This window comes from Strix aluco, chromosome 3, assembly GCF_031877795.1.
Source record: "Strix aluco isolate bStrAlu1 chromosome 3, bStrAlu1.hap1, whole genome shotgun sequence".
Classification (NCBI taxonomy): Eukaryota; Metazoa; Chordata; class Aves; order Strigiformes; family Strigidae; genus Strix; species Strix aluco.
This window is the reverse complement of record NC_133933.1, coordinates 14,934,288-14,960,482: the sequence shown is the minus strand read 5'-3', so window position 1 is coordinate 14,960,482 and position 26,195 is coordinate 14,934,288. Positions and strand designations below refer to the sequence as shown.

General features: G+C 44.7%; 1 protein-coding gene across 6 annotated transcripts; it reads left to right on the top strand.

Annotated features, from left to right (window-relative positions):
• Window positions 1-183: 183 nt before the first annotated feature.
• On the top strand, window positions 184-26,042 carry APMAP (adipocyte plasma membrane associated protein). Of its 6 annotated transcripts, none has more exons than XR_012622375.1 (10): window positions 184-311; window positions 4,891-5,007; window positions 8,348-8,463; window positions 10,260-10,352; window positions 12,336-12,452; window positions 13,725-13,899; window positions 14,343-14,477; window positions 14,850-15,042; window positions 21,270-21,447; window positions 22,079-22,219. XR_012622375.1 is itself a non-coding variant. In XM_074817429.1 (10 exons), exons 1-9 carry the CDS (start codon window positions 220-222, stop codon window positions 22,286-22,288), a joined length of 1,248 nt encoding a protein of 415 aa, XP_074673530.1. In that variant the 5' UTR covers window positions 184-219; the 3' UTR covers window positions 22,289-22,333; window positions 25,252-26,042. The 6 variants fall into 6 exon arrangements, 5 of the variants coding, with proteins under 5 accessions (XP_074673530.1, XP_074673531.1, XP_074673529.1 ...); XM_074817429.1 differs by lacking the exon at window positions 21,270-21,447 and adding an exon at window positions 25,252-26,042 and having other exon boundaries at window positions 22,079-22,333; XM_074817430.1 differs by lacking the exon at window positions 21,270-21,447 and having other exon boundaries at window positions 13,800-13,899; window positions 22,079-22,932.
• Window positions 26,043-26,195: the final 153 nt, after the last annotated feature.

The following is a 26,195-nucleotide window of genomic DNA, read 5'->3' as shown; positions in this document are numbered from 1 at the left end:
TGAGACCCCCGTGGCGGCAGAACAGCTCCTAGCACATCCTTCCCGGCGGCCGAAGCAGCTGAGCGCCCTTAACCTCACGGCGGGGAGGCGGCTCCCGCCTGAGGAGAGAGCGGGGGCGGGACTTGATGCCCATGGGGGCGGGGGCTCGGGGTGGCTCCTTGGGGGGGTGTGGAGAGGGCGGGGCCGGGGCCGCTGCTACGCGGCGGCGGGAGCGGCAGCATGAATGAGGCGGAGGGTCTACGGCAGCGCCGGCCGGTCCGCCCGCAGGTCATCACCGAGGACAGCTCAGCGCAGGAGGCCAAGGAGGGCAGGTGGGAGCCGGCGCGATCCCCCGTGGCGGGGAGGGAGGATAGGCCTGCCGTGACCGCGGGGCAGGCCTAGCCCGAGCGGAGAGGAGGGCCGGGCTGAGGTGGGAGGGGGGGCGCTGAGGACCCGGGCCTGTCCCGTGCGAGCGGGAATTCGGCTCGACCCGACGGGAGGGCCTGGTCTGGCCGGGGAGCCGAGGCGGGGGGAGGGGGTCCTGGTTGGGGGGTTGTGGGGCCCGGTTGGGGGGTTGTGGGGCCCGGCCTGACCTGAGGCTGTAGCGAGATGATCGGGCCCGGCCTGAGGGAAATGTGGCTGGGAAGTGTGCTGGGAGGGGAGGGATCCACCGGCCCAGCCTGACCCGGCTGAGGGAGGCCCTGACCTGGGCCAGAGCGCCCTGGGAGAGGCTGTCCTGGGCGAGAGGGGCTGGGAGGGGTTGGCTGACTGCCCCGGGGCTGAGCAGGCTGCCGCGGACATGGGGAGCGAGGCCTGGGTTCCCCTCTCTTAGTTGATGGCACAGGCTGATGCTGGGGCACCCGTGCGTGTCAGCGTGTGGGTACCCCCGGCCTCCCAGCACCCCGGCTCCGCAGGGGGTGCTTCTCTTCATTTTGCTCAGGTGACTGACAGAGGGAGGAGGTTTTGAGGCAGGGCCTGCACATCTGCTTCTGCCGAGATGCAGGAAGAGCTTTTAACAAAGATGGTGTAATTTGTGGCTGGGTTTTTTTGTTGGTTTGTTTGTTTGCTTGTTTGTTTTCCCCAGTGGTTCTGTTTAAGTACTATTTATCTTTTTCTAGTCAAGAAATAACAGTTATCCCATTGTGGCTTGCACAGATTTATTATGGGTGTGATTAAGTCCTATATAACTCTGGTTAGTCTGTTTATATTTGGCAATAGCTTAAAGAGTAATTTGCAGTTTAAAGATGAGTCTATATGTGCCTGAGATAGAATAACCTTACAAACAGTCCATTTGTTTGTGGCTAAGTTAAAGAAGATTCCATTTACAGTTTTCTGTTTAGGAATTTTATAAAAAAGTTCACTGTAACTAAAGGCAATAGCTGCAATAAGAAAGTGGTGGTGTTTGCTTTGCCTTCCACTGAATAAAGTACTTGATGACTCGTAATACTTTGGTTCACCATCGGTTATGTCTCTTCAGATTTGAGTACCTTGCAGATTCTTATCTCTACCCTTCAGGGTCATCAGAATGAAAGACTATGGTGGCTTGCATGCGTAGCCCCTGTTTTTGAAGGACAGCATCAGCATCTCTTAGTTTGAGAGACTGTCCTTCCTGGCTTCAGCCTCTTAACTTTGCTTAAATCTGTTGAATTTCTAGGGCTCCAGCAATGATCTAGAGTATCCACAGGTGCTGTTCTCATGAGACTGTCCAGTGTGAAACCAGTGGAAGAAATTCTGGAGGCTGCCCTTTTAATGGCTGGGAGGTGTGGCAGAAACTCTTGCTGAGTTTCTCCTCTGGCACCCCAGTAGTTCCTCTGCCAAGAGGATGAGGCAGCCCGGACTCCTGCCTACAGTGACCCATAGTATTGTCTTGCCAGCCTACCGACTGTCATCAGGAGCTGGTGCAATGTCTTCTCTTTTTAGTTCTTAGTGACAGCTAAATTGCTGTTATTGTGGAGCGAGTCCTGGTAAGTTGCATTATTGAGATTTGTGGCTGGAGTCCATGTAGGATTATCAGAGACACGATTAGCTAAGGATTTCTGTTTTGCTTATCAGTGTTGGTGAACCATTACTTCAGTGATTCTTTCCAGTGGCCAGTCAGTAACTTGTAGTTGTCAGTATTCTATATTAGGTGTGTTTTGTTTTGTTTACCTTTATAAGGATTCTGAGCAGCTGACTTTTTAATTTTCTCTTTTTTTAGTTTTTGGGGTTTATTTAAATTCCTGTGGTTTCAGTGATGTCTAAAAGAGGTCTTGCAGTTTGAAGGCTTAAAGAGTGTTTGCTTGTCATGTCATTCTTCCTGCCTTTTTCTTTTATTGTCAATTCCTTACAAGTTTGAATGAGGATCAGAAATACGACCTTTACTTAAATAATGCTTTCAGGAGCTTTAATTAAGTTGGCTTTGGCAGATGAGCTCCCATTCATCTTTATCTGCTTCTTTTTGTGTGATCTGTTCTCAGCTGTCACAAAGATGCTGAGGTGTCTGCTGACAGTACTCTTAATCTTATAGTATTGAGCCTTCATCTTTTGAAGGACAGTGGAAAGACAAGTCTGACAGCTGAAGTCTTTGTGTAAATTTAGGGATTGCCTTGTATCTCTACCACCCGCTCTCGATTCCAAATCCAAGGGGAAACAGACTGGGAGGTTGTTGTTTCCTCGAGACATCTACTGTTAGACAGCAAGTCTTGAATTCTTCTAATTAATTACAAGGTCAGTCTGGCTCTTAGGAAGTACAAAGATGTCAGTGCAGGTGAGAAAGCTTGTTTAAAGCAGGTTCCCAGCCTGGTCCAGCTCAGGTGGAAACAGGCTTAGTGCTGTAACAGTGCTGAAGTTCATGGTGGGAATGCTGTGCTCTTAAGTGTGAGAAATATAATCTATTTTTTAATATAGCTGAGAGCAGGAATACTTGGGCATGTGTTGTGCCCTGACCACAGAGGAGGGGACTAACGAGAGATTCTTTAGCTGATACCTTGGGGTGAATTAAGGTGAAATGACACCAAATGGTCAAACTTAATACCAATTTATTGATTACACATTTGAATCACCTGAGGAGTTAATTTTCTGGCAATAAAGCAAAGCAATTGCCCTTTGTGCCTGAGGTTATTAAAAGGAAAGAAAGGAGAGAAAGGGAGAAAGAAAGGAAAAGAGGTGGGAGAGAGAGTTCACCACCCTGGGATCCAGCGATGTCTTGCGCAGTTGGGTCTTCCAAGAGTGGTGGCTGCATACACAGCAACACAAAACCTGAGTATTTAAGCATAAAAGTCTCTGCCCTATCTTCTCTCTCATGTTAGCATAGGGAGGAGTTGCCATTGTGGAAATAATCAGGCGCTGAGTCTTGCATCACGCACTCCCTCTGCTGGTGTTCCAAGAGGCCTGAGTATGCACAAATCAAACTGCGGGGTTGTAGGATGGCAGGAGCCCCCAGTGTTCCTAAGGAAGTTGCATGCCACAAGAATATCTTGGTTCTGCTTAGCCAGTTTTTGCCAGCGCTGTTTCCTGTTGTTGAGGGCAGGGTATGGGTTGCTGTAGCAAGCAGTCTCTTTAGGACAAAGTTCTTACATGGCTTCCACAGCATGCTGGTGGAAAGGAAGTAGGCTCAAGTGGCAAGTGCCTTGGGGGGGCTGGAGAAAGTTCAGTGACCAACAGCAGCAGTGCTAAAAACACTTCTTGGAGCAGGCTGAACTGCCTGTGGCTTTGGGCTAGCAGCAGCGGCAGCTCTTGTCATGTCAGGCTGTCAGCATCCTTGTAGCAGCCAGCTTGGCACAGCCTGGTGATTTGCATGGTGGCTTGTGATGGCCTGTTGGGTACCATGTAGAGCCGGGGAAACTGGGGCAGGTCTCCATCCTAACCGCCTGTGTCTGCTGCCAGAAGAGAGGGGCTGGCAGCAGCTGTGCCATCAGGAAGGAGCTGTGATGGATTAAGAATATTCCAACTTCTGTACATGCAAGCAGTGGCCAAATCCAGACCTAGTTCTGTCCTTGCTGTTCCAGCTGATAATCCCAAAGGCTACCTTGATGCTGATACGAGTACTGCAAGTACATGTCATTAGCTCCTCGGTTGTGATGTTTGTGCTCTGGGCAGTAGTTCATATTTTCTACTGTCTGGATGATTGGCTAATGAAGGACAAAACAGTGGAAGTGGTCCAAGGGTTAATGCAGAACGGTCAGGCACCGTTTGCCTTTATTTAATTGATACTGCAAGGAGACTGACTGGCTGTGTCAGTGAATGGTTCAGAGTAGCTAAAATTGTGAGAGCTGCTTTTCCAGTTCAAGGCTAGGATTTGTTGAGCGTAGCTCTGTGCTTTCCTCTGTAAAAGCCTGATTGATGCCTCTAAACTTGTTGGGAACAAAACCTGTTTTTCTCCTGTGGAAGAACGGTTTTTATTTTTTTGTTGTGTGTTTTGATGGGTAAATAGAAGATATTTTCTTCTGTGTGCTGGAGCTTGAGTTTCAAACCAATGTTGACTAAGTTAAGCAAGCATTCATTTAATTTCCTCTAATGTTTGTTGTTTTAATTGAACTTTTCATCCGAAATTTGCGCTGGGATGGAAACCATTGCCAAAACTGAAGATCAGATTACAAAAGCCTCAACCAAACAACATCACCTCCACCCCCAATCTTGGGTGGGTGGTTTGTTTGGGTTTTTTTTCAGTCAGCTGTAACTTGTAGCATACATGAAACCCATACATGAGAATACTCTGCTTTATATGATGCCAGTATGCTGAGACTGGATAAATATCCCTTTCTCTTATCCTAATGAGTTCAACATGGACCTTAAAGGTTGTTCAGGATGGTGGTTGGGTAAAAGTATTTCTGATTCCTTTTGTGAAGAAAATAGGCTGTTAAAGAATCTTTAGACTATTGTATCTTAAGCCAGCTTATGATGTTCATCCTATTTCTTGTCTGGTTTTGTCAGTACTTACAGCAGCAAGGTGTTCCGTGTTACCTTCTTGACTTTGGCTGCGTCTGTAGTTGTGCCCCTGCTTGGAGTAACTGTTCTACTGGATTGTCCTATAGACCCACAGCCTATAAGGTAAATTGCTGCTTTGTTTTGAAATAAGTGTTACTCAAGCATAACTTCCTCTATGTGTTCTGTTCGTTGTTTGTTTTTCTTTTTTTTTTTTTCAGCAAACAAGAGTCAGCTGTGTGAAGTGGTTCTAACTGGACTAAGAAATTGGGGAGTGATTGCAGTATTATCCATTGTCATGGCTTGCTTTGCATACCCAGTCTGTTTCTGAGCCACTTGTGCAGTTGTCACTACTGATCATTGAAGGAGCTGAATTACTTTCTTTGATCATTAGTCTAGAAAATGATTTTCTGCTGTCCAAGCTGTCAGTGGAGCTTGTGATTACTTCTGTGCACTCTTGCCCACTGCGAGACAAGAACTGCATTTTCACTAAGGAGCAAGCTGTACCCCTGCTATTATAGTTCTGTCAAAGAGAGACTGTTTATCTGAGGATGGAAATTGAAATGGATAACCTGATTGGGTTGATTTGGTGCTTTGTACCAGCGGAACCATATGGTGATGTTATATTTAAATACAGATCTCATAAAGCAGTGTAGCTAAGTGAATTCTGCCCTGTCTGGATTCATAAACATCTGAATGGAGGTCTGTATCAAATGTGTAGTGTAACAGTGAATCAACTAGGTGAGAAAATGTGACCTGTGTTGGGAGCAGTTGTGTGTGAAATGCTTTGACTGCTAGCATAGGGTGGAGTCAGGCTCTTTAGTGCTCATGGCATTTTGAAGTAAGTGAAAATGCTCAGTCTTATCAATATTTATGATCAACTTGATAATTCCTTAATGAAAAGGAACAACACTATAATTATCTCTAGAGTTGAAAGAAATTGTTAGTGTGGTAGGGTAGTACTTACAAGTCTTGCCAATAGGCTATTAGACATAAGCTGCCTCATTGCAAATCATGCTTTCTACTGTGGTTGCATTTAATAAGACCCAATTGCCTGAAATACACTGCAGTTAAACAGTAATTCTGAAAACCAATAGGATATGTCTATAATGTTTTTCCTATATATAGTCCTTGTCTAAATCAGGGTAACAGTATTCTGCATGCTCACATGTCTTTAACTCCCTTTTACAAGACTGGGAGAGCTATTCTTTCTGCCTAAATCACTGGCTTATATTGCTGTACATTCTTAATTAGTTGCTTAGCTTCACTGCCAGAAGTCTTGTACAGTAGATAGGATGATTCTGTGTGATGTTTATGAAATGTTTTGAAAAAGCTCAAGGACGTAGATGCTATCTGAATCAATCCCTTCAGTGAAAGAACATGCAAAATCTTGTTTGCCGATAGTGATGTTATTCCTGTAAGCCACTGGGAATAATGAGGAATAAGAGAGGGGAGAAGAAAGCAGATATGGTCTGTGAAACCCCATGTGAAATTCCTGCAACTCTGGTTTATTTCAAGTTCTTTCTTTATGAGCCTGTCTTGGATAATATTGATCCCGGGGAGGATTTTCTGCTTGCAAACACAACTGTCTAAAGTTCCCAGCAAATGAGTTCCTTATCTGAAGCCTGTTATCCTCATCTGAAACTCTCTAATGCTTGGAAGAAGGGATGAAAAACAAATTTTTGTTAGCATTGTGAAGACAACCGTGTTGTAAATCTTTTGTGGACAGGAGCTAGTAATTCAGGTGGCTTTGCCACTGCAGTAATACACACTTAAAGGGAAGTTTGCTGTCTGTAACTAGACAGATAAAAGTATGTGGGAGGCATTGGCCTGTCAGCCTTGCACAGCCTCTGAGAAATAGCTAGGCTTTGATGGAAAACAGGCCTTGGAAGAAGATAAGAGGCTGCTGAGCTATGCCAAGGTGGCAGGGAAAAACAACCGACAGCTGGAACACTAAGCTGTGGAAAAGTACTGAACTGTGAGAAGTTACTGCCCGAGAACAGCGCGTGAACGAGAGGGTGATTGGTCTGCACAGGGCGTTTTAGAGAGGTCTTAGGCTGATAGGAGAAAAGGTTGATAACTGTCTAATTGCTGATTTGTTAACTATGAAGTAAGAGCTTTACCAAGAGCATCGGAGAGCATAAGTATGTACCGTTGTAACAATAAACTCTCTCTCTGGATTTCATCGGGAGTCCGTGCCTCAGTTGCCACAAAAGTATGTATTTTTCTCTCCTGAATTATTTGTGTTGTGAACCTGTTTTCCTCCATTGTCATGGCTTTTATCGTTTGCAATTTCAGTTGACTTTTTTCCCCCAGTCACTGAAGCTCTAGAAATTGTAATGATTTTTACTATATGAGCAGTAGAGTTGCAGTGTGCTTGGTGACAAATAGGTCCTGAATCCTGTGAACCTGGGCAAATTTTGAAGTCAAACCTCATCTTTTTAAGATTCTACAGGTGGAAGGCATTTGCTTCTGGTCACATAAGCAGTTATATTAAAAAAAAAAAATCTCTCAAAAATTGTCCTAGGGGAGTTTTAGCATACTCTTGTGAATAAACATGTAATGAGCTTATCACCCTGGGATGCTTTTAGTAATTACATTTTTATGCAGCTTTTAGTAATTACTTTAAATCCTTAACTCATGAAGACTGAGGTGGCTTATGTGTGTTTTTAAGAACCTAAGAGACTGGAACATACTCGAGTTTGTCAGCCACAACTGCGGCTGGCTTGAACCTGACTATTTATGTGAATAAGAACTTGCAAGACTTGACCTTATTTTGTCATTTTTAGGTATCAGTTCAATACCCTTTAAGTTTATGTCTGAGTTGGTCTTTCTCTATGGGAATGCATTCAAGTCACGAATGAGAATATATGTTTCAATACGGTACAAAAGCATGTGTAGTGCTCAAACTATGGGAACACTTGCTTCCCTAGTTGTATGCTAATCAGTAATTAAAAATTATTTTTTTCTCCCTGATGAAAATGCTATACAGTGTCAGATCTCTGTGTATTGTAAAATGTCAGGCTTTTAAGTTTTAAAACCTTTTTGCTTAGGAATTTGAATATATCTACTTAGGAAAAAATATGCTGGTACAAATAACTCATTCAGCTGAATACAAAAGCAGTTATTCTTTTGTGTTGTGGCAATGCAGAAATCCTTTGCCTTTGTGTAAGATAGATGAACTGGGAACATGTTGTTGGACTTGAAGCTGTATGGATTTCCATATACATCTTGGGAACACATAACTGCAACTTTTCTGGTCGTCAGAACCAGAAAATGATGATCCTTGATGAACCAGAGTCGATTTTTCAGCTTGTCAGCTGTGTTTTCTTTTTTGAAATATGCTGTATGTAAGGTATAGGTCAGGTTTGCAGGAGTTGGCAAACTAGAAGAAAATGATCAAATATGTTGCTCAAGAATGTTTGCAGATTTGTGCAGATCATGAGGCCTGTGTTCTGTTTTGCAGTTTGAAGGAACCTCCCCTCCTGACGGGTGTGCTAGAGCCCAATATCAAGTTGCGAAAAGCTGAGCGGTTATGGGAAAATGAGCTGGTTGGACCAGAGTCCATTGTCAATATTGGGGGTAAGCACTGACAAAATAAGCTTTTAAAGAAGGGTCTTTAAATGTTTAATGCTTTAAATTGCTCCACTGATAAAGGTTTGTTCAGAAATAAAGCTCTTAGATAACAAACTCTGGAACTTATTTTGAATGTGAAGGTTTTTTAAAAAATAATTGTGTTATGCAGCAAAACCTGACTGCTATATACTGCTTTTCTCCTCTTTCCCTAGTATAAAATAAATCTTGTTGCCAGGTTAAAAATCTGTCTTTCAGGACTGGAAGCATCGGCAATGTAGTTGGGGCTACTTATGTTTGGAGGAAGTGGGCCCATTTTTCATCTGGCTAGCTCTTAACTGGAATTAATATTTACAGGGTACTATTTACTCTTTTAATGCTCATTGCCTCCAAGGGACCTGAGTTTTGTGGTGTTAATTTTTGTTTATATGGCAGAAAAAAAATCTCAAATTGATAAATAGCATATTTACATTTTACTGCTCTTGCATCCATTACAGGTGTCATCCTATACTTCTCTCTTATGGCATGTGTGTTCTCCCCGGGTCACAAACACATGCCACCACTGAGCAGTTTCTTAATGAGGTGGCTAGACTTGTAATGGCATGACACCCACTTATGTGGAAAACAGCTTTGTGCAGGGGTTGTTTTCTTTGTCTTTGAAAGAGGAGTGAGGCTAGAAACTAGTCTTGACATGAGTCCTTGACTGTTTTAATGTGAAAAGGAAAGGGTGTGGGAGCTGCAAGCAAGGCCCTTACTGAAACCTTCTTCAATACAAGAGGTGCTCAGTAGGCATATAATTTATTTTTCTTCTGCTGTATCTTCTAATAACTTAGTAAAATATTTTTAAAGTTATTTTACCCAGCAAGAAACTACTGTAAATTCCTTCCTCAGATCATGCTTTTTCTACCTATCTCTGTTAACAATGTACTAAAGTGATTACCCAAAGCCGCTGATTCTTTTCTGTTCCCTAGTTTTGTCAATCTTATTGGAAACTCTTTAAGGAAACCTTCCTGCAAGAAACAACTGACCTATGGGTGAAATAATCAACCTGACTGGGAATAAGTTTTGTATGAATAAATGTTGAAGTCATCTTATTCACTTTTAAAAGTGTAATTAGCAAACTTAAAACTTAAAGTTAAATTGGAAATGGAAAAGTCCAGGAAATGGGCCCTACTAATCAAGTGTTCTTACATTTTAATTTGGTTGTATGGAAAAGTTTGTGTGTTGTTTGTATTCAGTGAAACTGTCTTATGCTGTCACATGTCTTGGCATGCATACAGTAATTTGGCAATGCTTTGGGTGGTTGTTCAATTGCTATAGTTTTTGTAATTCTTCTCCAGAACTGATACAATATGAGCATTGACAGGTGTCCAGCAGCCTGCGTGGACCGTCTCAGAATGAGAAGTTTTAATTTGTCAGTCCCTTGTTGAAGAGTGGTAAGATGGATGCAGTGCCTGATCACATTTTATGATGATGTAGAAACTTGCCCAGAGGGATCAATCCAATGGCTAGCCATTAAGTTGTTACATCTACCTTTAACCAAGGATTTGGACCACATGTGGGTCCCATATTCATAACTCCTAAGGCTTAAATCCTTCCTCTTCTTTTTGAGTTGGAAGAAGTCTAACCAAATACTCTTATTGCCTTCATCTTTCCCCTTACCTCTTTATTCTTTTGCTATGACTGAAGATGACTGTTACTATCTTAAACTCAAATGCTACTTCATGCCAGTAGAAGGATCATGCAGAAAGAAGTTTGCTACTACAGTTTTGTGATCAAGCTAATCACACCAGTTGTTTTTGCAGATGTGCTATTTACTGGAACAGCTGATGGGAAGATTATCAAAATTGAAGATGGGGAAATACAAACAATAGCCAGAATTGGCCATGGTCCTTGTGGTGAGTGACAGCTCCTGAGCATAGTGTATCTGAAAACGTCTGGGTCAGGGCTTGTGTTGATTAAACTGGTGTTTTGTCTGGATTGCTCTTGCAAGTGCTTATCTTCCTCTGTAGAGATTTGTAACAGAAATGGTAATATATTCGTATGAATGAAGTATGAGTGAAAATATGTATATAAGTACTGGAAGGAACAGCAGAACAGAGGGCCAAAAGGATGGGAATGAGTGCTCTCGGTAACAAAGGACACTGTTCGCAGCAGTAAAATTTAGGAATGCAGGTTTTTTATGTCATGGCTACAACGCCTGCGCTCTCATAAGGCTGCAGCATGGATGACTTGTCAGTAGAAGATCCTGCAGATCTTAACACTGGGAGGAAGATGAGGTTGAAGTGCATCGCAAATAACATTCCTTTTCCTGTTAGTCCATCTAGAAAAAGCACGTTTCCTGAACAAGGTAAAAATGGGCAGCAACCTGGCCTAATATTTATGGAAGCTGAAGTCAGCAAGATTCTGAGGTGAAGGGCCACCCCATAAAATCTGAGGACTCCTAAACAAGTGTGAGTGAATGAACTCAGTTGTGTGAGTGGGAAAGATCAACTTATTTAGAGATTTTTGAAAATAAATATCACCTTCCCCATCCACAGAATTTTGCCTTGCATTTTGTTGTACTAATTTCCCTTTCTCTATTTGTAAGTACTGTGGGGAGTTGTGTTGGCTGCACCTGCTTTAGCATTGGTCATAATATTTCTGTTTTCTCACCACTAGATTGCAGTTATTTCTTGTTGAATTCCACACTTCTTTCTGAACCACTTATTTTCTTCATTTAATGAGATTTCTGAACTGAGTGAAAAAAACTGGTAGTGGCTTGTTTATTAACAGAACCATTCCTATGGGGAAGCTTAACGTTTACCATCTCAGTACTGCTTGGGCAGTCTGAGAAGCCTGGCCAGTGTCTGTTGGGATTGTGGGTGGTTTTGTTTGCGGTAACAATGTAGAGGTTCTGTAGCCCTGTGCTGGTTGCCAGTTAGACAGAATTTATGGGCAGGAATTGTTGTGGTCTTTATGGGAGCTTGCATTGACACGTTCATCATTTTACCTATGTAATTTTACATGGATGTTCACACAATTAGGCTCTGGACTGGTTTGGAAGCACTCTTGGCTGCCTAACAGGTAGGAGGACAGCCTTGGTGCTGACAGCCAATGAAGTTTGCTGCTAGCTGAGAGGAATCTGGACTTCCATCTGCTGCTTAGGCATGAATGTGGATTGGGATGGGTGTGAAGAATCACCTTTCCACTGCTCATTTGCATTGAACTTGTACAGCTTGGGAGAGGTGGAAAGATTATGCTGCCCTATTTCTTCGGGGCCAAAGAGTTAGTGGGGAGCCTAGACTTCTGTCTTGCCCTCCTTGAGTTGGGGAGGGAAGTGGAAAGGCTATAGCTGACTAACTTCTCCAGAAGTTTCTCTTTCTAATCTTTCAAACTACAGATGTTCTGAAGTTCTTAGTTCTTCAGGACTCAAGTAAACAAATTTTTCAGATTTGTATATGCCTCCACATATAGAAGTTTTCAGTGTCTGTGTCTTGAGAAACTGCGTGTTTCATTGGACCTTTCCAGAAAAAGAAAGTTCCTAGATGTGTGTGTATATTTTTATTTATTTATTTTAAAAAGAAAAGAAAACCTCCCAGTAAAATTCATTCTTTCTGAGAAGTAGCATTTAGTTAAATCCAGTTTTCTGATATTCAGCCGTACTTGGGGCAGCTGTTAGCTAGCTACCAGCCTGGCAAATTATATGATTATCTCTAGACTGGTGAAAAAATGGGGATACCTGTTTCACTCACACCTAGGAAAGTAAGAATCATTTCTTTGATGAATGTGTGTGATGCTGGCCATAGAGTTTTGTTCAGCTACAGTCTGACCTATATAGGTAGCCTGAATGCCTTGTATTTATTTCTATTTGGAAAACCATTTTAAAATTGTTTCCTAAGGAACCCGTGAGGATGAGCCAATGTGTGGAAGACCACTTGGCATCAGAGTGGGGCCAAATAACACCCTTTTTGTGGCAGATGCTTATTATGGACTCTATGAAGTAAATCCTGGTACAGGTATGACTTTTCTGCTCAGAAGTTCTCTTCCACTGATAAATCTGGGCTTAATTTGCAGTTTTGCCAGACACCATAGGCAAAACAATGCCTGCCTTCTTTGTAAAGTGATTTGAAGCTGTCTGGATGAAACTTGATATTTGTTTTCTTGCAGCAATCACTTCCTCTCTATTTCTGTCTGGATCAGAGTTACCAGTGGCTTATATTCTGGTGACATATGCTTTTGGTTGTCAAAATTGCTACCTCAGGATCCATAAATAAAGCTCTGTGTAGTAGTTTTAGTTTCCATAAAGGAAAAAAAAAAATATTGCTGTTACATAAACTTTTTGTCATGTTTGCTGTACTTTTGTTTCTGCTTTGATCTCACTATGTGGTAGTGAAGAGCTCTTAACTTCCCTGTTACCTCAATCTATAGAAAGTGAAGAAAGATGTATTGTGGTGTGGCTGAAGGTCAAGTGACTTGTTCCTGCTGAGAAAGGCACTGTTGCATCATGCCCTTCCTTGTATGTCCCTGGGCCAGATCTCAGTTTTAGGAGCTGTGCTGTCAGAGAGCAATAGTTGCTTTCATGTGGGGTTGATTTTCTGACAGTTTACATCTCCAAACTGGCTTCAGATGGGGAGAGGGAGGCTAGCCAAATGCTAGGTGAGATGTAACTGAAGGGCTCAGACTGTGTGGCTCTGGGAGGATATGATCAAGGTCTCCCCTTTTGATGGCAGACAGCTGCCATATTAACTCAGTCATGACAAAACCAACCAAACAAACCAAACCCCATGCCCAGAAATGACGTCAATAGATTTTGGTTAATTTTTAGAGATTTGACCTTAATTTGCATGGTAATATGTGGCAGAGCAGTTTAGTGAACATGCTCATGTTCTAATGTTTAGAAAATACTACTCTTTGTTCCTACAGATTTATGGGGAAAGAGGGAGTAGTGATTGGTTTGCCTGCATCCTTCTACAGGGTTGAGACCTGAGGCACTCAGTTTCATATGAGCTTCAGAAACATGAGAAGTCTGGCACCTACCAGTAGGGAACCTCATCTACTGTTTCAGTTTTTCTGAAGAGTATTTTCTCCTGGTCATTCATGTTCAGTGTTGAGTTGTTCCATTACAACCTAAAACCTTATTACTTAACAGAGGCATGAATGGAAAAAGTGTGAATTGCCTGCTAATTTCATGTTAGTATTTAGCTCATTTCCAAGGCAGGACATACGAAAGACAGAAGCTTGTCTTGTGTGTCTTTTGGGTTTTTTTCTCCCCTTCTTTTTGTAACCAGGTGAAACGAAAATGCTTGTGTCAACCAAAACACTAATTGAAGGTCAGAAGTTGTCATTTTTGAATGATCTTTCAGTGACTCGGGATGGGAGGAAAATTTACTTCACTGACTCCAGTAGCAAATGGCAAAGGCGAGACTATTTATTCTTGATTATGGAAGCCACAGATGATGGGCGGCAAGTATCTCTTCCCCAAGGCATTAACTTATTGTAAGCTCAACTATAGGACTTCTGTGGTCTTCAAGTTTTTTCTCTTTATAAACCACTTGTGCAAACACTGCACTGCCCAGGAGAGAGTGAGAGAATGTGTGGATGTTGCTAATGAGACCTGCAGCGAAATAAGTGAGAATCCTCTTTTTTCCTTCAAGAGGAATTGCATGGAACATCTATTTTAAAAGGAAAGGTATTAGCATTATGTTCAGCCTAAATCCTTCATGAATGCTGCCAATCTGAAGTGGCTTAGTATTTCTCCTGTGTTCATAAACAAATGCTTCCCGACTATTCTGCCTTTTTAAGTTAGGTGAAATGCATGTGAGAGAAGATAGAATGCCTGAAGAATGAAACCAAGATGGATAAATATTTGTCTTCACTCAGAACCATATATAATGTTTTCTTTTTAGCCTGCTTGAATATGACATGGTAACAAAAGAAGTCAAAGTCTTAATGGTGGGGCTGAGGTTTCCCAATGGTGTCCAGCTTTCTCCTGCAGAAGACTTTGTCCTGGTGCAGGAGACAACGATGGCTAGAATCAGGAGGTGGGTATGACTTTGAAGTTATTACTGTTCTCTGTTTAGAGATTGTGTAAATAAATGAGTTGAAGAAACTCTACACTCTAGTCATACCTAGTTATCAGTGGCAGAGAAGGTGGCCTTCCTCAATACTTAATTGTTTCTTTCACTGTGAACATCTGGACTGCATAATCTTTCCATCATGGGCTCCTTGAACATAATGGAGTAAGCTGACTTTTTCTGGGGAGAGGAATGTGGCTGTGCTGTATTTCCTTGTACCAAAATAAGGAAAAAGAAAATTTTTTTTATTTTTTTAAGTGAGTTCCTTTTGTGACTTTTTATTTACTACTTAGACTGCTTGAGTTAAGATGTCCTAATCCTACTGTCTATAACTTTCAGGTATTACGTGTCTGGGCTGATGAAAGGTGGAGCAGATATGTTTGTCGAGAATATGCCTGGTCTTCCAGATAATATCAGGTTAAGCAGCTCAGGTGGATATTGGGTAGCTATGTCAGCTGTCCGGCCCAATCCTGGATTTTCTTTGTTGGATTTCTTGTCTGAAAAACCATGGATTAAAAGGATGATATTTAAGGTAAAAAACAAATATTACTTTTTTTTTTTAAAAATCACCTTTAGCGTAGGAGTGGAAGTGATAAATATTTGTTCTGTTTCTTCCTCTTCACAGGAAGATTTAAAAAAATTTTTAGTGCCATGGTTGTCCTGGTTTAACCAGGATAGGGTTAAGTTTCCCCAGCAGTGGGGGGGAGCTCTAGCCGGGTTATTCAGATACCATGCGGATGTCACATCCTGGCAGGTCACATTTTCCTGGCACTGGAGTGCGGTGCACTCGTGGTTTTGTACATTGTGCTTCAAACTGCTGTATTTGGTAGCTATTTTGCTCTGTTCATTGCTATCACTATTACTGTTATTGTTATTGTTGTGGTTTGTTGTGTTGCTATTGCATTGTTGTATTAAACCTTTCCTTATTTCAGTCTTGGGGCTTTGTATTTTCATTCCCTTTGTGGGGGAGGGGCAGCGGCCGCGTGGTCTCAGACCCCGGCAGGGGCTAAACCACCACAACTTTGGCGCTCCAACGTGAGGCTGGAGAAGACTGAAATAAGGACAAAAGGAGAAGTGTGTTAGAGCAATCTGTTAGGTGTAATTTTTCTGTTTTTACTTGTATTGTTTGATAAGAAATGTTTGCAATGCTGGGCAATTTGCTTGCGTGGTGGGGCTGGATTAATCCTCATATCCACTCTATGCTCCTAGTGCTGGTGTTTGTTCTCGGTGGAAAATGTATCAAGGGACTTGTTTTGCTCTACTGGTTACTGTCTGCTTATAATGGGCTCGTTTCGCTGCTTGTGGGGGTGAACCGATACCTGTTTGCTGCCTGGTCTTTTGTTTGGGGTCTCACCCCCTCTATGGGTGAGCCAGGGGAAGAGATTCTCTCAGTTTTTGAGAGTTTCAGCTATCCCTGGAGCATCCAGGCCAGTGTGTTTGCGGCACAATGCTTTCTAAATGCCTGCCAGATCTTGTTTTGGGCCATGCGGTACTTTTCCAACAATAGCACCACCTGGAAACCTACCCCGGGGGCAGATAGTTATAAATGGCTAGGTATGTGGGAGAAGATGGGCAAGTACCTGAGTGAGTGGTCACCCCCAACATTCTGGGATTTTACTCCCGAACAAGTGCAGAGTCCTGATAAACTGGTGGAGTGTTTGGAAAAGGTGTGCGGCCAATCAGACAAACCCCGGGAGATGCAGCTCGCTGCGATGTGCTGGGGGCTTGCCCATGCTTACTGCATCGCCCTTAACACTGATCACTGCCCTCAAGGGGGCGAAAGAGCTGCAGGGTCTGAAAGTGAGCCTGCTGGTACAGCAGCTGGGCCAGGGGGACAGGCAGCGCCAGTACCGGTCGCCTCCACCAGCACAGCAGCTGAGCCGAAGGGACAAGCAGTACCAATATCAGGTGCCCCGATACGGAAAACCAAATATACCAAAAAATCCCCTCGCAATGTACAGGGTGATAATGAACCAGGCCCATCACGAGAGCAGGAGAAAGAGCCGGAGGTAATCATCCGATCTCTATCCCTCACTGAGTTGCGAGATATGCGGAAGGATTACAGCCGCATTGCAGGCGAGCAAATTTGCACCTGGTTGCTCCGGTGCTGGGATAGTGGAGCTGCTGGTTTGGAATTGGAGGGGAGAGAGGCCAAGCAGGTGGGACCTTTAGCCAAGCAGGCTGGTATAGACAAGGCAATAGGGAAACAGGCTCAAACCCTCAGCCTTTGGAAGCGACTCCTGCTCGCTGTGAGGGAGAGGTACCCCTACAAGGATGATGCTCTATGTCGGTTAGGCAAGTGGACCGACATGGAGAAAGGCATCCAAAACCTCAGGGAAATGGCTGTGTTTGATATGATCTATGGTGATCTGAATGATGAGCAGTCACCATTGGATCCAGATCAGGTCCCTTGTACACAGCTGATGTGGCGGAAGTTCCTGCAAAGTGGACCAGAGGGACATTCCAAAGCATTAGCAGCAGCATCCTGGTGGCGAGACAATCAGACAGTGGATGAAGTGACTATGCAGCTCCGGCACTATGAGGGAAGTCTCCCTTCCTCCCAACATGCCTGGGTTTCAGCCGTAGAGGAACTGTCTCAGAGGCTCCAGAAAGTGGAACAGGACATGTCCTATGTTCCACCTGCACGGGCCGATGTCTCAGCTATTAGAAGCAGGCGTTTCCCCACCCAAGAGAAGGGCAGTAGAAGGTACACACCACGGGGCACCCTGTGGTTCTTCCTCCGCGACAATGGGGAAAACATGAGAAGGTGGCATGGACAGCCCACTTCTGCCCTAGCTGCACGAGTACAGCAACTGAAAGGGAAGACCACCATGAAAGGGGAGTCTTCCAAGAGAGATGCAGCTCCAGTGTCTAGTCAGAAATCCCCCAAACAGAATAGAATGGCCAACAGTATGCTTGACCCTCTTGAGGGGACCAGGAAGTCATTCCTGCAGGAGTCACTCTTAGATCAAGTGAGTGATGGTGAGCAGGATTAGAGGGGCCCTGCCTCCAGCCAGGTGGAGGAAAGGGATAATCGGATTTACTGGAAGGTGTGGATCCGATGGCCTGGCACATCAGAACCACAAGAATATAAGGCCTTGGTAGACACTGGCGCACAGTGCACCTTGATGCCATCAAGCCACAGTGGGGTTGAATCCATCTGCATCTCTGGAGTGACAGGGGGGTCCCAACAGCTGACCCTATTAGAAGCTGAAGTAAGCTTAACTGGGAAGGACTGGCATAAGCACCCCATTGTGACTGGCCCAGATGCCCCGTGCATCCTAGGTATAGACTACCTCAGGAGAGGGTACCTTAAAGACCCAAAAGGGTACCGGTGGGCCTTTGGTATAGCTGCCCTGGAGGAGGTTGAGCAATTGTCCACCTTACCCGGCCTCTCAGAGGACCCCTCGGTGGTGGGGTCGCTTAAGGTTGAAGAGCAGCGAGTGCCAATTGCTACCAAGACGGTGCACCGGTGACAGTACCGTACTAACCGAGATTCCCTGGTCCCCATCCATCAGCTGATCCGTCGACTAGAAAGCCAGAAGGTGATCAGCAAGACTCACTCACCTTTCAACAGCCCTATATGGCCAGTGAGAAAACCTAATGGCGAATGGAGACTGACTGTGGACTACCGTGGCCTGAATGAAGTTACGCCAGCAATGAGTGCTACAGTGCCAGACATGCACTCCAGTATGAGCTGGAGTCGAAGGCGGCCAAGTGGTACGCCATGATTGACATCGCTAACGCATTTTTCTCCATTCCAATAGCACCAGAGTGCAGGCCGCAGTTTGCGTTCACTTGGAGGGGTATCCAGTACACCTGGAATCGATTGCCCCAGGGGTGGAAACACAGCTCCACCATTTGCCATAGACTGGTCCATACTGCACTGGAGAAAGGTGGGGCTCCAGAACACCTGCAGTTCATTGATGATATCATTGTATGGGGGGACACAGCTGAGGAAGTCTTTGAGAAAGGAAAGAAGGTAATTGAAATCCTCCTGAAGGCTGGTTTTGCCATCAAGTGACAGAAAGTTAAGGGGCCTGGAAGGGAGATTCAGTTCCTAGGAATAAAATGGCAAGATGGGCATCGCCACATCCCAGTGGAGGTGATAAACAAGATAACAGCCATGGCCCCACCAACCACCAAAAAGGAGACTCAGTCTTTCCTGGGCGCTGTGGGGTTCTGGAGGATGCACATCCCAAACTACAGCCTGATTGTGAGCCCTCTCTACCACATAACCCGCAAGAAGAACGATTTTAAATGGGGCCCAGAGCAACAACAAGCCTTTGAACAAATTAAGCAGGAGATTACCCAGGCAGTGGCTCTCGGGCCAGTCCGGACAGGGCAGGAGATTAAGAACGTGCTCTACACTGCAGCCGGGGAGAATGGCCCTTCCTGGAGCCTTTGGCAGAGAGCAGATGGGGAATCCCGAGGCCGACCTCTAGGCTTTTGGAGCCGGGGATACAAAGGCTCTGAAGCTAACTATACCCTGACTGAGAAGGAGATACTGGCAGCATATGAAGGAATTCGGGCTGCCTCAGAAGTGGTCGGCACTGAGACACAGCTCCTCCTGGCACCTCGACTGCCGGTGCTGGGATGGATGTTCAAAGGAAAGGCTCCCTCCACACATCATGCAACAGATGCCACGTGGAGTAAATGGGTTGCGTTGATAACACAACGGGCTCGAATAGGGAACCGCGACCCCCCAGGATTAGTGGAAATGATCATGAACTGGCCAGAGAGCAAGGATGCTGGGATGTCACCAGAACAAGAGGTGAAACGTGCTGAGGAGGCCCCACCATATAACGAGCTGCCAGAGGAAGAAAAACAATATGCCCTGTTCACTGATGGGTCTTGCCGCATTGTGGGAAAACACCGACGATGGAAGGCTGCAGTGTGGCATCCCACACGAGAAACCACTGAAGCTGTTGAGGGACAAGGTGAATCGAGCCAGTTCGCAGAGGTGAAAGCCACCCAATTGGCTTTGGAGATTGCTGAGCGAGAAAAGTGGCCGAGGCTCTATATCTACACTGACTCGTGGGTGATGGCAAGTGCCCTGTGGATGTGGTTGCAGCAATGGAAACAGAACAACTGGCAACGCAAGGGCAGACCCATCTGGGCCGCTGAAGTATGGCAGGACATTGCAGCCCGAGTGGAGAACCTCGTTGTGAAGGTGCGCCATGTGGACACCCATATACCCAAGAGTCGAGCCACTGATGAACATCAGCATAACCAGCAGGCGGACCAGGCTGCTAAGATCGAGGTGGCTCAGGTGGACTTGGACTGGCAGCATAAAGGTGAACTGTTCATAGCCCGGTGGGCTCAGGAGACCTCGGGCCACCAAGGCAGAGATGCAACATATAGGTGGGCTCGAGATCGAGGGGTGGACCTCACCATTGACACCATCACAGAGATCATCCACGGATGTGAGACGTGTGCTGCAATCAAACAAGCCAAACGGGTGAAGCCCCAGTGGAATGAAGATCGATGGATGAAATATAAATATGGAGAGGCCTGGCAGATCGACTACATCACACTGCCACAGACCCGCTGAGGCAAGCGCCACGTGCTCACAATGGTGGAAGCAACCACTGGATGGCTCGAAACTTATCCAGTGTCCCACGCCACCGCCCGAAACACCATCCTGGGCCTTGAAGAGCGAGTCCTGTGGCGACACGGCACCCCAGAGAGGATTGAGTCGGACAACGGGACTCACTTCCAAAATAACCTCATACATGCCTGGGCAGAAGAACACGGCATCGAGTGGGTCTACCACATCCCCTACCACACACCAGCCTCCGGGAAGATCGAGCGCTACAATGGACTGTTAAAAACTACATTGAGAGCAATGGGGGGTGGAACCTTCAAACACTGGGACACACATCTGACAAAGGCCACTTGGTTAGTGAACACAAGAGGATCTGCCAATCGAGCTGGCCCGGCTCAGTCAAAACTTCCACGTGTTGTGGACGGGGATAGAGTCCCTGTGGTGCGCATGAGGGACCTGCTGGGAAAAATGGTCTGGGTTAGTCCTGCGCCAGGCAAAGGCAAACCCATCCACGGGATTGTCTTTGCTCAAGGACCTGGGTGCACCTAGTGGGTGATGCAGAAGGATGGAGAGGTCCGATGCGTGCCACAAGGGGACTTGATTGTGGGTGAAAACACACCGTGAGTTATACTGTGCTTTTGTTAATTTTTCTTTGTCAATTCTAATTGCTAAATGGCAGCTGGATGTGACGCACATGGTGTAGAATGAAGGGGTGGATTATGTCCTGGTTTAACCAGGATAGGGTTGAGTTTCCCCAGCAGTCGGGGGGAGCTCTAGCCGGGTTATTCAGATACCATGCGGATGTCACATCCTGGCAGGTCACATTTTCCTGGCGCGGGAGCGCGGTGCACTCGTGGTTTTGTACATCGTGTTTCAAACTGCTGTATTTGGTAGCTATTTTGCTCTGTTCATTGCTATCACTATTACTGTTATTGTTATTGTTGTGGTTGGTTGTGTTGCTATTGCATTGTTGTATTAAACCTTTCCTTATTTCAGTCTTGGGGCTTTGTATTTTCACTCCCTTTGTGGGGGAGGGGTAGCGGCCACGTGGTCTCAGACCCCGGCAGGGGCTAAACCACCACAATGGTTAAAACTGTTGTGGTTGTCCCCAGGTAGAACAGTCCTGATACATTCATAGGTAGTAAAACTAACATTTGCATCTGTGAGTAGCAGGTACACGTCTTTTAGGTTGCCTTCCATCTTGATTTCAGGAAAGAAAAAGAGACTATCTCTGCCCTAGCCATGCAGCAACACAGAATCGACATTTGGATATGTGAAGACTTCACCTTTGTAACCGAAGTGCCTAAACTACTTATTGCCAGGTGTCCAGAGAGCATCTGGGAAGTCTGACCAGTTCTAATGACTACACTAGTCATCCTGGAAGACAATGTGTGTGTGTTATGTATGCTGCTAGGTGACACTTTGTTCTGATTCAGTATGTCTGTTGTTACATCACAGCCCCCTTTAGGATGAGGCTGAACAAGAATAATGTATTTTGTAAGGGATATCTGATAAACAGCATGGTGCTTTTTAAACAATAAACAAGACTTGAAAAAAATACTTCCATTCCCCCCCCCCCAAAAAAAAAATCAACAAGCAGTGTTTCAGCTGGAAGTGCCATTTCAGCTAAACAAACTCTGTGCTGTTGCTGTAAAATGTGTTGTCTCTCCTGGTGCAGTGCAGGAGCCTTAAAAAGCTGATGCTATGGGGAGCAGAGCATGAGGTCTGCTGCTTGGCCCCAGCTGCACCAGAACAAGCTGATGTCTCATGAGTGGACATCCTTTCAGCCTAGTGCTGGAGCTGCTGGTGTCTTTTTTTTTTTTTTTTTAAAGTTGGCTTTTCAGATGTTAATGTATTAAGCCTGTGTAATGGTATTTACTCAAAATGTGTGCTTATGTTCTTAGCTGCTCCTTCCAAAGAGTGTGGAATGGTCTTTTGACTCTAAGTGTCTGAGATCTAATTGTGGAGAACAAAATCTTTTGTTGTTAATTTTCTGTTTTTTCTTTTCTTTTTCTTTTAGTTGCTGAGTCAGGAAACCATGACGAAGTTTGTGCCCAAATATAGCCTTGTTGTTGAACTTAGTGAGACAGGATCCTACAGAAGAAGCTTTCATGATCCCAATGGAGTGATAGTAGCTTATGTTAGTGAGGCACATGAGCACAATGGATATCTTTACCTGGGCTCCTTCCGGTCTCCGTTTCTTTGCAGACTTAATCTTCAGCATGTTTAACTGTCCATCCATGATAAAGTGCCACTGTTCTATAATACTCCAGAGGTATGAAGGAAGCATGTGCTTGAGGCAGTGTGTGACCAAGGACAAAAAGTGAAAGACATTCTGTTACCGTGCAGTAGCACTGTTCTGTGGCCATAAGAAAATGTACAGCTTGCTGTACCTGTCCTTTTCCTTGGTTTGACTGCTCTTGCTTTGGAGTTGGCTTGCATGATTATTAATACCTGAGCAGTATGGTGGGGTATCTTCATACAGTTGTGCTCCTTAAAGAAAATCCATTGCTTTTCCATGCCGAGCCATGTTTGGAGTCATCTTAAACAGACGTCATCTGTCACCTTTAAAGCAACTGTATGTTTTCTTACACTGGAAGGATTTATGATGTACGGAATTTAATTGTGTATGATTTAGATTGAAGAGTATGTCTTGCATGAGTTTATTTCTGTTTTAGAACCCCCTGTTTTTAGGAGTGATTACAATGCATGTTCTAATGTCGTACCATGGTGCTGTGGTAGAGGCAGCAACATCGAGAACATGCCTAGAAATCTAGTTATACCATTTGAGTTTCTTCAATTGCAGCCTGTGTAATCAACATCACACACTACAATTAACTGTTAATCAACATGCAGAATCAAATTTGATCATTATCTGTGGACTCCTGTGGTTTTTTTATAGCATTGTAGTCAGCTGATGAATAAAAGTTACATTTTCTGTTATTAAAGACTAGTTCCAGCAGGTTTAGAAAGGGTCACTTGTAGAATGTCCTCCATGTTTACCCAGTCCTGTAAGTCTCGCGTATGTTATGTAGGTGTCTATTCCTGAGAGACATGGGAGGGAAGAGGGCCAGCTGCAGGACTCCTTTTCAGCATGCTTTTTATGGAGAACTAGTAAGGATTTTGGGGAAGGTTGGTGTCTGAAGATGGATGTGGACTTAAAGGGATATCAATTAAACTCAGACACCACAGTGAAAAGAGCAGGCGTATTTTACTGGAGATAACTAAATAATATAACAGAATAATCAGAAAACATACAGTAAGGAAAGACAGAATAGTGCACTTAAACAAATAGGAAAATACAGGGTCATGCATCAAATCATTACCACCTCAGAGAGACAATAGCGATTAAGAAAGATCCATCACCACTTGCATACGTCACCATCATCCAGACCCGCAGTCGCTGGGCAGCCCCGGTTACAGCGAGGATTTGGGAGCCTGTCCCGGCAAGTGGGAAATCCTACGTGGTGCGTCCACCCGTAGGTGAGGCTTCCAAAGTCACTGTGAGCGGGTCCAGCCTTATATACCCAAAAATCAGCAAGCCAGAATAGCTGGCACCTTTGTTTTAAGCGGAAATATCTGGTTTAAATCTCACATTAGGTTCCCCCCGAGGCTGGCCAGGGCTCAAGGAAGAAACTAAGGGAATTTCTCTGCTTATCTGATCAGATTATGCGCAAGGTCTTACATCAGGCCTCGAGGACAGGCACCTGCCTCCATGGCTCTGTTATTCTATTCATATACAAAGGGAGGGAAAGATACATTCAAGATAGCTACATCACATCAGGCCTCGGAGACAGACACCTGCCTCTGTGTGACTGTTGTTCTATTCACATACAGAGGAAGGGAAAGATACATTCAAGATAGCTACATCCTCCATGCATATTTCATTAGGGATTACATACTGAGTTAACAGTTTCGGTTCAGGGCCTGTTGCTCAGGCTTCAACACTTCCACCTTTTACATCAGACTAGGTGGTTTGTTACAACTTAGTATAATACCTGTTAGCACAATGGTTATCAGTTATAAAATATACAGGATTCATCTATAGGTGAACTCTGGCTTGGGCCTATTGTCCAAGCCTTAGCACTTCAAAGGGCCCCTGTAAAATCAAGTAGTAGTGGATGAGGAAGGCTTTGGTGGAAAATCTTGGAATGTGGTAGTAGCTCATGAATGCTTTCTGGCATCTCCAGAGAAAATGGTTTACTTCCTCTATTAACAGATACTCTGCTCAGTAAATCCAGAGAATGCTTTTGTCAACTACTACAATGTTTTGCATCTTGCTGCAGGAATGCCTTTAGTTCTTCAGCTGTGTGATTTAGTGGATTGATTTGTGCTTTGAGATTGAAGACTCTGCTGTTCTCTCTTTTTCTGCCACTGGGTGATAGTCAAACATAAACTTATGGTATTGAACAATTTTTGCACCTTTGAAAAGGAAATAATCAAGATTTGCTTAATATGTAATGAAAAGCACCGGAGAAGGGGAAGGTGATGTTAAAAATGTCATCTGCCTTCACTGGCCTTCTGCACTTGCCTTTAATAATGGAGGGATGCAAATGAAAGTGGTTCTTTTCTGTCACCTTGTTCTGTGTTACTACCAGTCTGCAGCAGTCCTGTGGCAAGTAGCTGATGGTTGCTGGATCAGGCTGACTTGTTCCTTTACAGGCCAGGGGCTTCAAGCTCTTTTGCTTGACCTGGTGGTTATTGGATTTGGGAGGGAGCTCAGCAAGAGGCAAAAGAAGCCTAGTAGATGTGTTGCTGCAGGTTCTGACTTTTGGTCCAGCTGAGCCCTATCTTAATAGTGTGTGGACAGAGATGGAGTTGTACTGTGATGTTTGAAAGGCTGGAGTGGTATGACCTGCCTGGGAGAGAGAGAGGCAGACTTGTTGCTGTGGAAACTCAGAAGGGCTGAGAATGGGGCATGCTTGTAATGTCTTTCTGGGAAAACCCAGCACAGGGCAGACTGTTTAAAACATTGCTCTGCCAGCCCTTGAAGCTATTTGTCCCATCCTGGTGGGATAGGAAAGTTGAACTTGATGGGATCTTAAATTGGGGTGGCAAAAGCAAGACTGTTGTGGGGCTTGTTTCATGCTGATGCTTTGGTAGCCTTGGGCCAAGCAAAGCTTTGCCTGTTGTTACCTCTAGTGATTCATTTGCCAAAGTATCTAACTGAATAACTTGTACTGTCTTTTGTAGTGAAGTAGACCTCAGCTCTTTTGGCATGCCAAATGTGACGGCTTTTGTGTGACTGTGAGAGACGAGAAACCAGGCCTGCGAGAAACTAAGAAAAACAGCCTGAGAAAGCAAAAGTTGAGGCTGATCAAAGAAATGCCTCAAACAATCGCAAGACAAAACTGTGAGTCACAGGGTGCATTCTGCAGAGGTCGAAGCTGATAAGGCTGCCCGAATAACACAAGATGGGACTGGAGAAGGGAGCCCTGTGAAGACAGGACGGCTCTGCTCTGGTGCACCTGGCCAAAACTTCAAGGGCCATCTGTCCGGTGAATGACCTTTGCTTCATTATCCACGAAATGCATATTAAAGTTAACACCCCTCAATATGCTAACGAGGGCTAACATGATCATGCTAATTACATCATCCCATGAAACACCTCACCCCTCCCCGTACATGGGATACGTAGGTATGTGGGTCGGCCTAGGGGATGGACCCAAGGAAAGTGGGTATAAATCAAGAAGGGGGGGGTGCGCGTGGCCCGGGGAGAAAGAGTGCAGTGAAGCGAAGAAGACGGATGCCAGTGAAAAAGACGGATGTCTCCTGTGCCTCCCGGAACCCTCCTTGACAGGATCAGCGCAGAAACCCAGACTGGTGATCTGTATTTCCCCATTCCCTCTATCTCCCTCTTTTCCCTTTCCTATTAAGAAATGCAAGGCATATTATATTGCTTGCCACAACTTGCTATATACTTAGCCAACTATCCTGTGTTCAATTAGTACATTGTGAGTAGTTAATAAATGTTTAGACTTGGAGACTTGTTGTCCGCTCCATTGGGGATTTGCGAATCTGAGTCACTTGTCCCCCTCGTCTGAGCGGGACGTGACAGTGACTAATTGCCTTTTTAGACGCTGTGCCTGAAGTTATGAAGAGGGAAAGAAAATAAGTTGTAGTGCTGTTGATGCTCA

What these genes read in the sequence shown, in the direction of transcription:
- APMAP (XM_074817429.1), top strand. Translation starts at nt 220, where the DNA reads ATGAATGAGGCGGAGGGTCTACGGCAGCGCCGGCCGGTCCGCCCGCAG. An exon ending in AATTGGCCATGGTCCTTGTG is followed by an intron (nt 10,353 to 12,335) that starts GTGAGTGACAGC and finishes TTGTTTCCTAAG; the next exon opens with GAACCCGTGAGGATGAGCCA. An exon ending in TTAAAAGGATGATATTTAAG is followed by an intron (nt 15,043 to 22,078) that starts GTAAAAAACAAA and finishes TTTTTCTTTTAG; the next exon opens with TTGCTGAGTCAGGAAACCAT.